The sequence below is a fragment of the Alexandromys fortis genome, unplaced genomic scaffold (assembly GCF_014885135.2).
Source record: "Alexandromys fortis isolate MF-2015 unplaced genomic scaffold, M_Fortis_MF-2015_v1.1 scaffold_1, whole genome shotgun sequence".
NCBI classification, from domain to species: domain Eukaryota; kingdom Metazoa; phylum Chordata; class Mammalia; order Rodentia; family Cricetidae; genus Alexandromys; species Alexandromys fortis.
The window spans coordinates 28,387,052-28,398,785 of record NW_026067927.1 but is presented as its reverse complement, the minus strand read 5'-3'; the positions used below and the strand labels follow the sequence as shown (position 1 = coordinate 28,398,785).

The 11,734-nt window shown below is 46.6% G+C and overlaps 1 protein-coding gene across 5 annotated transcripts in view; it reads left to right on the top strand.

Annotated features, from left to right (window-relative positions):
* Positions 1-502: 502 nt before the first annotated feature.
* Kif13a (kinesin family member 13A) overlaps positions 503-11,734 on the top strand; it is a 168,984-nt gene continuing 157,752 nt past the window's right edge. For 4 of the 5 annotated variants that reach the window (XM_050143834.1, XM_050143831.1, XM_050143832.1 and 1 more), the window contains exons 1-2: positions 503-708; positions 979-1,069. In XM_050143834.1, the coding sequence (XP_049999791.1) occupies positions 654-708; positions 979-1,069 (146 nt within the window). In that variant the 5' untranslated portion in view covers positions 503-653. The remainder of the gene's footprint in view (positions 709-978; positions 1,070-11,734) is intronic. The other variant, XM_050143835.1, reaches the window with a different exon arrangement.

Sequence of the window (11,734 nt, the reverse complement as noted above, 5' to 3'; positions counted from 1 at the left end):
TCCAGGCCCAGCTGCCCGGAGCTAGGGACCGATCGCCTTTGCAGGGTGCCCCTTCCCGGGTCCCAGGTGCCCCGAGCCCCGGGCCGATCGTCTTTGTAAAACGCCCCTTCCCGGTTCCCAGCTGCCGGGAGCCCGGGGTCGATCGCCTTTGCAGGGCGCCCCTTCTCGGGTTCCAGGGGTCGGGAGCCCGGAGCCTGGGGCCGATTGCCTTTGCAGGCGCCTCTTGCCGGGTCCCAGAGTCCAGGGCTGATCGCCTTTGTAAAACGACCCTTCTTGGCTCCCAGATCCCGCTTGCAGCGGCCTGTAATCCCGGGCGCGGCCCCCGGAGCGAAAGATGGCGACGCTGCCCGGCTCCCGGCGGCCGCGAGGGGCCGCGGTGCTGCGCGCACGGCCCGGCCCGAGCGGCTAGAGCGGCGCCTGGGCCCGCGGCCTCCTCCCGCCGCCGCGCCCCGCCCCGCGCCCGCCCCTCCCCGGGCCCGGCCGAGCCCCGCGTCGCGCTCCCCCGGGATGGCCCGCGCGCCTCGGCGCTGCGTCTCGGAGCTCTCGGCGGAGCGGCGGCGGCCGCGCTCTAGGGGCGCGCGGCTGCGGCTGCGGCGGCGGCGGCGGCGCGGCGCTTGAAGGGGCCGCGTCGGGCGGAACAGGGCGCCGCCAACATGTCGGATACGAAGGTAAAAGTTGCCGTCCGGGTCCGGCCCATGAACCGAAGAGGTGAGCCGCTTTCCTCAGCTCCTTTTGCATTTCTGCTCGGGCCAAGGGTGGGGGGTGTGGGGAGGCAACTTTGCAAACTGCTGGGCGGCGGGGGTCGGGGACACTGTGATGGCCCAGCGTGGCCCCGGGAGGAGGCAGCTCCCAGGCTCCGGCAGCCACCACTGTGTGCCCGGGGCGCCGTCTCCTTGCCTGCCCGGGACCGAGCCACGCGCGCCGGCTGTGGCCGCGGATGCTCCACTTTGCAACGTCTCCTTGCCCCTGTGCTTTCAGAGCTGGAACTGAACACCAAGTGCGTGGTGGAGATGGAAGGGAACCAGACGGTCCTGCACCCTCCTCCTTCCAACACCAAGCAGGGAGAAAGGTAAATCCCACCCCGCCGGCTCCTGCCAAGTTTGAGCCAGGAAAACCCGAGTGCGCGTTCCCATTGTTAGCAAGGGTGGCTTCAAGTTTGTCCCACGCTTATATGGGAAGCGGTTGCAAGTGCAGGGTTCCTCCTCTTTCTGTGTCCTTCTCTTCTTGTCCCCTCTCAACCAGAGCGGTGTCCCCCAGCAGGGAACCCTGGCCAGAATCCCCTCTCCTGTGTGCCTTCAGAGGCTCCCAGAACGTGAAGGGACCGGATGGAGCACTAGAGATGTGAAGCTCAGACTACATTTTACAGATAGGAAAACCGATGTCTGAAGCGTGCAAATGACCAACCCAAGGCCTTATTGATGGGGTCCAGCGCCCGCGGTTCTTACGCTGGGTTATTTGTCCACTTTAGCAGAACGGCTTAGGGATGTTGTGTGTGAAATGGGGGCTAAGAGCCGATAAAGCAAAAACCTTGGTACAAGGCTAGGTCTTTTGAAATCTTTAGGTTGTTGGAGGTGGTGAGCTGAGATGGTGTCTGAAAGTAGTGCGGGGATTTTTATTTTCATGGAAACAAATAGAGCCCTGAACGGTAGCTGTTTAGACACAGGGATGGGGGAATGTCTAAAAGAGGGCTGCATTTTCTAGATGGCAAGACATTTGCATTTGAAAAGTCCTAACTGTGGGATCCTTATTAATTCTGCTGCGTCCCATGCAATGGTATGGGAAAATGCCCTAAAATAGTGTGAATATTTGACATTTTTCTGGTAAGCTCCTGAGAAGAAATAGGTTGGAATTCATTCAGTATGGCATTGTAGGAGCTTGTAAAAAAAGAAAGAAAGAAAGAAAGAAAGAAAGAAAGAAAGAAAGAAAGAAAGAAAGAAAAGAAAACCGAGATTATTCCAATTCAGCTTGGAAATGAGTATGAGTTTGCCTCTGAAAAATCACCTGTTGATCGAAGTGCTACATAAGGAGTGGATTTTACTCTTTAGAGTTTCCTTGAGTCTGTGAAGTAGGGGTTGTTACTTTATTGCTAACCGAGGCAGCTGCTTCTTTCTATGATGGAGCTGCGATGCAGTCCAGCCTTGCTAAATTTGGGGTAAGATTGTTAGAAGGGAGAAGATCCGGGATTCTTTGACTTTAGTGTTGAGCCTGGAGTGTTTCATTCACTTTGCAAACACTCTGCTTTCCCCAGCAGATTCTTATAGTGGCATTTAATGGCTAAGTTATTTTAAAGATGTGTCAAGTACTTTTATTGTCATGGCTATATCCTTGGACAGTATTTTTAGGCACATTAAATATTTTACAGTATATTTAGACATATGGATAGCAGTGTAGCTGGCATATTTTATAGATGCCTCTTATATCCTTTTTTTTTTTTTTTCAAAACTGGATCTTGTATGATTTCAGAAGACCGTTTCTTTGGCTCTGGTTCTTCAAGGCAGCCTAGGGAGCAGGTGGACGGCTCCTGTTTCACTTTATGGCTTGGTACCCACTTACCACTCACTCCCATTCTTTAAATATTTGTAACCATGTATGTTTGTTTGTGTGTATGTGTGAGTGAGTGAGTGTGTTCATTCATTTGTTCGTCCACTCATCCATTCATTCCAAGGTGCTGGGAATGAAGCACAGATATAGGGAGGACGTAGACTCCCAGCCACTGTGGTCAGCTCTCCTTGCCTGTCTTAAGCCCTAAAGAATGCTACTGTTCTCTACTGTTGAATGAAGTGAAGCCTCATCATTTGTGTATAGAAAAGGGTTGTTTTTGGGGCAGAGCATTGATAACTCTGAGTAGATGGTGATAAATGTTAAAGTAGCACTTGGACATTCTTAGGGCCACTGTATTAGATCCTTTAAGTGAAGGTTTGTGGAGTGTGTCCTAGGCATTAGCCATCGGCATGCTGACTTGGGTAGACTCGTATCTGGTGCTATTAAAAATTGTGTTGAACCGTAGGATGCTTCGTTGTTCTGGGCTGACAGATCCGACTTTTTGTGTGGCCCATGGGTGGTCTCTGGGTCTGCCTGGGTACTTTCTGAGATAACACAGCGGTGTTCCCTTCAGGTCAGGATGACTGTCTTTGCCAGAATGAAGACACCAAGTGCATTTTGTTGTCCACTCTGCAGCTGGTTTCATATTTCTTCCAGGAACTTCCCCTTAAAGCAACAGTGCATTTAAAAATAGAAACAATTCCTCCCTTGGGCTTGTAAATCACATCTGTGCTTTATGGTATATTTGCAATTCATTTCTGTCGATCGGTTTTTGGATAGAGCTCAGGTTGGGACAAGGGTGAGTGGGTAGAATACAGAGAATGTAATTAAATCCTCTGGGAATTCCCAGGTTTGAAATGTAAGAAGTCCTCCAATAAATATCAGCAACCTGTTATCAGGCTGAGAAGCATTGTTTTTCTGAAGTTGCAAAAGATTACCCACGCATTCATAGAAGCTCCGAGTTACCGAGTCAAAGTTTTTAGTTTTACCAGTAAGAACGAGAGAGAATGAATAGATTGACTTCTAGGAAAATAAACAGGCTTCACTTTCATACCTGTCTTTTATGGGACTGCATTTGGGGAGGCCAAAAGATCAGAGGATTTCTCAGGCTAAAGATGTTTGTTTTGATGCTGAAATTCCAGCATTGTAACCCTGTATAGGTCCAGGTTCCTAGCTGGCCTTTTGGACCATTCCTCCCTCTGCAGTGCCAGGACTTGTACGGCTTGTTGCTTGGAAGGCCGTGGCATTGCTAATAGGGACACACTTAGAAAGTTCCTGCCAGCACCAGGCTTGGCCCAGGGGAACCAAAGGTAACTTTAGATTGGTGCTTACGCCAGGGCCCTCACCACTGAGAGTTGTGGGAAGAAAGAGGTCGATATTTTAAATGCACTGTAATGATGGCGGAGGTGTGTGCTTTGCCTTTGTGTTTATCCTGTCGGGTGATTCCCCACTTCTGTCTTGCTGGAGGCTGTGCGCTCCCTGAAGGCAGGTACCTTGCACTGATTTTCCTTGTGCCCAAGTCCCCACACAGCACCTGAGGTGGAACAGCTGCCATACGACAAAGGCTACAGTTGCCACCCAGGGTAGGCAGCCTGCTGAGGCAGCTGGCATCAGGCCTCTCTTAGGTAGGTTCACTTGGCAAGAGGAGGCCGAAGTCCCTTATTAAGGAAGGTGAAAGCATTCTTGCCGCGGTTTGCTTCTGGGCAGTTCTCTCTGTAGGAACGTGGGGGTGAGGAGTGGGATGTGCTGGCCAGGCGGTTTACCTTGGGTGGGGATTGAGTGAGACTCTTCAGTGTGTCCTTATGGGTGAAATCTGCCACGCAGAATCTTTTCCTCAGCTCTGCTGCCGTCATCCCGACTTTCCCATTCTCTTACCCTGTTTATTTTATTTTATTCTATATTTCGGTTTGTATGGGACAAGGTCTCCTGTAGCTCAGTCTTGAGCCTGCTAAGTAGTGGGGGCTGTCCTTGAACTCTCAGTTCTCTTTCTTTGTCTTCCAAGTGGTGGATTACAGGCCTGGGCCATCATGTCTGGCTCATTTATTTATGATTCATTTTTTTTGAAAGTATAGGAATATATCTATACATACACACAGAAGCATGTATCTTGCTTATGTGTATTTAAATAAGCATTTTGATATCTTTTAGTATCCATATAGGAAACTCATTTGTTTTGGCATCTATCCTGGATGATAGGAGTAGTTTTTAAAGGTCGTTGGGATATAGATCTGATTCTTATAGTTACCAGCAAAATAATCTAATAAACACATTCCTTAGGATATGTTGTTATAATTTTATGTCAGTAAATTGGGTATAAAGCATCATAGTGAAGTTTATATCTCTTCCTAGCCGAGAAGGAAAAGAAGCCATTCTGACTGGGACTTCAAGCCCAGCACTTAGAAAGCAGAGGCAGGGGGATCTTTGTGAGCTTGAGGCTAGCCTGTTTTATATAGTGAGTTCTAGACTAGCAAGGGCTAATGGTGAGATTCTGTCAAAAAAAAAAAAAAAAGGCGAACTGGGTAGAATATAGACCCTTAGTAAGGGAGCTGCAAAGTCGTTCATTTCCTACCCATTCTTTCCAGGTTGCAAGGAGCCCAGTGGACCATGGGAATGTATGCATGCTGTTTAGCCAGCTACAGTGTGTGGTCCAGTTCACACATCATATGATGGATGTTTCCAGAATGGTTCCTCTGTTCAAGTATTACTGGCAGTCTTATAAAATTAGCAGGGCAGACCCCTAAGAGTCAATAGGGTTCCACATTGTGAAGTCATTTTGAGGACCTGAGTTCTGGCCCATTTTGTGTTGTTACCTGTCCCTCTGGCTTTATTGCAGGGTTGGGCATATGGGTGCAAGGTAAATTTAGGTTTTGCTGGTCCAGGAGGACATGTTCTTCTTGCGCGATATTGATGTTTGAAGGAGAATGACAATGGGATATTTTCATTAGCTGTTGGCATGTTTAATTTGTTTTAAAATAAAGTTTCATTGAAATCTCACTTTAAAGAGAAAATAAAAGCAATTATCATCTGGCATAAAGTGATTTAAAAATTACTTGGGGGAACTGGATGTAGCAGGGTTTTTTTTTTTTTTTTTTTTTTTGTTTGTTTGTTTTTATTTTTCTGAGACAGGGTTTCTCTTTTCTCTGTAGTTTTGGAACCTGCCCTGGAACTAGCTCTTGTAGACCAGGCTGGCCTCGAACTCACAGAGATCCGTCTGCCTCTGCCTCTTGAGTGCTGGGATTAAAGGTGTGCACCACCACCGCCTGTCAGTCTATTTTTTTTAAAAAATAATATCTTGTTTGCTTGTGGTCGTTCTCTGTCTGAGGGTGCTAACGACCATTTTCTCTGTGCAGTCTGTCCCGCTCCGCCACAGTGCGTCAGTTTGGCCCCTTATGTCAAAGACATCTTCCATGTGCAGCCCTACCTCATCTAGACTCTGGTGTCTGTGGGACAAGGGTGCAGCCTTTGTCTCTGTTTTCAGTGCTCAGCCTCTTCCTTCCCAGTACACAGAAAGCATTTTGTAAATTCTGTCTGCTGGAGTGATTATTTACTATTGAAGGCTTTGCTCAGCCTCCCATGTATACTTAAAGTAAGAGCATAGGAAAGGCTACAGGTGAGCCAGCAGCTTTGTGCATCATTCTCAGTGACTCCCATTCCTAAGGATCATTAGCTGTGTTTAGGACAAAATGCTAGGGAAGAAAACCCCCTTTAGTCAGGGTTTATTATTATTATTACTACTACTACTGCAAAAATTTTATTAAGAAATTGTTTTATTCTTGTTAATTTAAGAGGTGTATGCTTATTGGGCTGTAAGGTGCCGGGGAGGGGGGAGGCTTTAAGATAGTCAGAGTGTGACACCAAGCTGGCTGGTGTACTGGTCTACCAGTCTGGCAAAATTCAAAGACAAATCGGAAAGCTGGGTTGTTTTCAACTGTCAGTAAAAAAATTTCACGTGCCGTGTACTCACATATTAAAGAAACTTTACAACAACAAGTTAACTCTAATAGTAGGCATCCCAGAGATATCAGCATTTCCTAGAATTAACCAACCAAAGCTGCCTTTCCCCAGATCTTCCTGGGAGGCAGGGCAGAGATGGTGTTTATGTGTTTAGAATTTAAAGCTGTTTCCAGAACATTCTCCGCAAAGGAAACAGACCAGCTGAGAAGTCGCCAGGACACACAGAAATGCTCTGATCACTTTGTATCTCAACAGTGTGGTGAATTATGTAGAACCAAGAGCAGAGCAGTCACTAGGGAAATGGTACTAAGGTTTGTGTGCAAACATTTTCAAATAATCAAGAGTTGACTTAGCTAGGAGTGGTGGTATATGCCTGTAATCAGGGCTCTGGAGGTGGAGGCAGAAGGATTAGGGCTTTAAAGCCATCCTCCCCTACACAGCCTGGGTTACACAAGAACCTTCCTAAAAAATAATTTTAAATAAATAAACAGGGTTGACCTGTGAGATTCATCACTGGTCTTTTCAAAGAAGATCACGGTTTAAATCTTTCAGGAAATTTACCCTGGAAAGGTAGGAAAAGAAATGCCTCTTTGGAAGTTAGTTTAGATGGCATTACCACGCACGATAGTGACACACACGGAGTCAGGTGTTTGTGTATTTCTCTAAAATTTCATTTGGAAAAAAGAGTAAGTCTTGGATTTGTCGATTTAAGGTGCAGAAGGGAAAGTGGGGTGGTCCGCGTAGACCCTCAGGGAAAGTGGGGTGGTCCTTATTGACACTTGGTCTTTATTCCTTTTGTCCTTCTTAGAAATTGTCATCTCTCCCTAATTCTGTCCTCTTTGGCCCAGCACCTTCAATTCTATGTTCTAAATAGAAGCCCCACCTGAAGAGTCAAAATGTTAACAGCTAACTCTTTCTTCAGAGTCACAGAACTCAGGGCAAGACTGCTGGCCCCGAAATACACCTCATTCCTTCGTATCAACGTAAGCCTCTCAAATACTGGCCTTTGAGTTGTGGTCAGCATCACTGATTCAGGCTAAAGATCCTGAGAGTTCATGGGTCCAAGCACGTGTGTTAATCGCTTTTGTGTAATTGCTATGAACCAAATACCTGGCAGGAACATCGGAAGAGAGAAAATGTTTATATTGTGTAACACTTTCGGAAGGTTTCAGTCAGTGTGGCAAGGAAGGCATGGTAGAGATCCCGACAGCAGGAAGGCATGCCAGACAGCAGCGGGCTTCAGGGCCTGGGCTCTGACTTTCAAAGGCCCGCTTCCTAGCCCCCTACTTCCACTGGCCAGGCACCACTTCCTAAATCTCCACCAGTATATTACAACATATAGCCTTCCTGCCCTGCTTCTCCTTTCTCTGACCCCATGAGCCCTTTTTGTCCCATCAATCCCCCAAGATGGAGCTCTCATGCTGAGCTCCTTTCTTCTCGAGATTCCAGCTCTTCAATAAACCTGATTCCTTCTTGCCAACTCCCAGGTCTCAAGTGTTGGCCTTTCAGAGGCCGTTGTATTCCAATCACACCAGCGTAGGAGAATCTGAGAGTAGCAGTCATCCCCTTCTTGATAGTATCCAGTGATGTTACCATGTTACCATGGTTGCTCAAAGTCATTGGTAAAGTGGAGTTTTTTCCAAACTATCCTTACCGTGGCTTTTCATATTAAAGCACACTCGTGTGTTTCTATAGGGTTGCTTCAGTCCTCAAGAAGAAACAAAAAGTCGCAGTCCTAACAGATCAACCAGTCTGCCTTTGCCCTTGCTTCTGTCATGTGACTATCTCGGTTACAAAAGCTTTTCTTTCGCTCGTGTTTTGCCATACTACATGGCTTTCACAGTTTTCAATTTAATAATTAAATGGTTTGTTGCGTTTCAGTCTCTTTAGTCATTTCCATATTTTTCAAACTTATAGTTGTTTCTCTTAGTGATTGTATAAATAACAGTTATTTCTCTATTTAACTGAAAGAGAGGGCTCGGGACGTAAGAGCACTTACTGCTCTTGCAGAGGACCTGGGTTTGGTTTCGAGCTGCAACATGGCAGCTCATAACTTCATAACTGCCTGAAGCACCAGTTCCAGAGGATCTGATGCCTTCTTTCAGCCTTCTTGGTTTCCCTGCACTCATGAGAAGCATACACACACACACTAAAGACATTGAAAGGGATTTCTCCCAGCTTAGACATGATAAACCACATATTATTCTCTTTTTCTATAATGGAGCTAGAAGTTGATGATCTTTAGAGCCACAGATGAGAGAGGGCATGGGAAAAGGCAACTGGAAAGCCAGCTTCTGCCATATCTCCTTTCTGTCCACTCCAAAGCTTGGATGCCCATCAAGTCACCACAGTGCTCTGCATCAGTCCACTGAAAGATCTGCGTTTCTGACCAGTTCCCAAGTGACCTGGATGCTTGCAATGCTCTGAACCTTGCTTTAAGGAACTTCAGTTAAGGGGGAAAAAAATAACCAAAAAACCCACAAAACCTATTAAAGAACTGCTTACTGGAATTTCCTGGATAACAGAAAGTTTCTATTCCCCATTGTCCACTAGACTTACAGGATTGTTAAGCTTTTGAGATGTGGTTAGTGTAACTGAGGAGCTGAACTTTAAACTTGGTTTAATTTTTATTGGTTTTGCCTGCACATATATGTGGTATGCACCGTGTGCATACAATATGCAGGAATATCAGAAGAGGTCTTCAGATTCCCTGGAGACATTTGTGAGCCACCATGTGGATGATGGGAATCAAACCCAGGTTATCTAAAAGAGCAGCCAGTGCTTTTAACAGCAGAACCGCTTCCCTGGCTCCAAGACAGTGGTTCTTAACAGTGACTGCACATTATATCCTGGGATGCTTAGAAATGATACCCGCTTCTATCTTAGGAGATTCTGGCTGTACTGAATGTCTTAGTTAGAGTTTCTGTGACTGTGTTGAAACACTGTGACCAAAAGCAGCTTGGGGAGGAAAGGGTTTGTTTTGTTTATTCTTCATCATTGGAGAGGCAGTCAGGGCAGTGACCTGGAGGCAGGAGCTGATGCAGAGGTCATGGAGGGGTGCTGCTTGTTGGCTTGCTCCTCCTTGCTTACTCAGCTTGATTGCACATAGAACCCAGGACCACCAGCCCAGGGGTAGTCCACCCACAAGGAGCTGAGCCCTCCCCCATCAGTCAATAAAGAAAGTGCCCTACACGCTTACCTACAGCCACTCTGAATGGAAGCTTTTTCTCAGTTGACTTCCTTCCTTTCAGATGACTCTAGCTTGAGTCAAGTTGTCAGAAAACTAGCCAGTACAATGAGCAATGGTTTACTTGGCCTCTTTTAAGAAGCCTTCCCAGGTGGTCCAGCGACTGTTGTTTAACAGACCTCTGTGCAGCAGGTTGAACCAGCCACGCTGTTGCTTCTGTGGATTCTGTAGGTCGGGACTTGGAAAGGGCAAAGCAGACATCATCCTGCTCTGCGTTACTGTCTGGGGAGTAGCCATCCAAATAGCTTCAACACCTACCTTTAATCCAAAATGCCGAATTAAAGTGCACTTCCCTTATGCACTTCCCTTACCTCACAAGCTTGACTCTTGCATCTCCTGAGCCACCACTGTTGTAAGCAATTAGCCTAGTTTAACAAGCCAGGGGTTCTCCAACCAGGTGTGTCTGACCGAAACCCTCAGCTTCTGTTTTACTTGGGTTGGGGAGAAAGGGGAAAGACTCAGTGAAGTCTCCTGGGTGCTGTGAACCTGCTGGATTCTGACTTGTGGAGGGTTTTTTTTCCCCCTAGGTTCAGACTCGTGGGCCCCAGTTCCCTGCTTAAGGTCTTCTCTGGTTTCCCAGTGGGAGACCAATGGTCAGATCTGCACTGTGGTGAAGTGAGAATTCTGGGGGCTGCCTAGCACTGCTTCTGTGGGATCTGTATCTCTGAGCTAGCCACTGATGGACCACTTTTGCCTCGAAGTTCCTTCGTTGGTACAGATGACTCTGGACTAGATCATCTCTCAGGTCCCTTTTGTTGTTGTTTTCCAAGTTCTAACGTCCAGATTTATCTGTGTACAGTGCTTAAATACAGAACCAAGTCAGACAAAGTAGGCAGCAGACGTAGCGGCTGAGATGGGCTGCCTTTTCATTTACATCTTGTTAGAGTGTCGGGAGTCCTGAGAAGGACAGGGAGGCCATGGGTGGGAGGCTCTGCTGGTCTGCAGTAGCTGAGGCTTGAAGGTGTCAAGTGAAATAAAACAGCCGCCAGCTCCAGACACTGAGGTTCTTATCAGTTGGCTGGCTGGGGGCCTGGGGTGCTTGCAGATACTCTGTCTGCCTTCTTTCTTGGCAAGAAAGGTGGCTTTCCCATGTGCCTATAGGACATTATAAAAACCATTTGATTTGAACCGTCTAATGATATGCCATCTTGTACAGGTTATGTGTGTGTGTGTGTGTGTGTGTGTGTGTGTGTGTAGCTGTTTTGTGCAATATGGCATCGTGGAATATTATATAGGCTGTACTAGATGATATTCTCAGAACTGCTAACATAAAGCTTTCTTGTCGTCCCCCACCACCACTTCTTTCCCCCTGTAAGACAAGGTCTTACTGTGTAGCTCTGGCTGGCCTGAAATTTACTGTATAGACCAAGCTGGTCTTGAACTCACAGAGATCTATCTACCTCTGTCTCCTAAGTGCTAGGATTCAGACTATCATGCCCAGCTCTTGTTTTGTAAAAAGAAAAAAAAGTTGTTTTCTGTTTGTTGTTAGTTTTTAATAATATGTGTATGTGTGGTAGGCTATGCACACGGACTGTAGGTACCTGAGAAGGCCAGAAGAGGGCATCAGGTCCCCGGATCTGGAGTTGTAGGTGGTGGTTGTGCAGCAATGGACATGGGTGCTGGTAATGAAATGTGAATCCTCTGCGGGAACAGTCAGTACTTTCCACAAGCCCTGGCTTGTTTTGTTTCCGAGGGTTTTGTTACAACTTCATTAAACTCTAGTTTATCCCTAATATCTCTACACTTGATCTTAGTCAAAAAAAAAAAAAAAAAAAAAAAAGAGAGGAGTGCCATCGNAAATAATTACAGACAATTTAAAACAAGGGGGAAAGTTTTGCTTACTCAATTCTATAATGCAGATTTGTGCATTTTGTTTTTTTTTTGTTTTGTTTTTTTGTTTGTTTGTTTGTTTTTTCGAGACAGGGTTTCTCTGTGGCTTTGGAGCCTGTCCTGGCACTAGCTCTGTAGACTAGGCTGGTCTCGAACTCACAG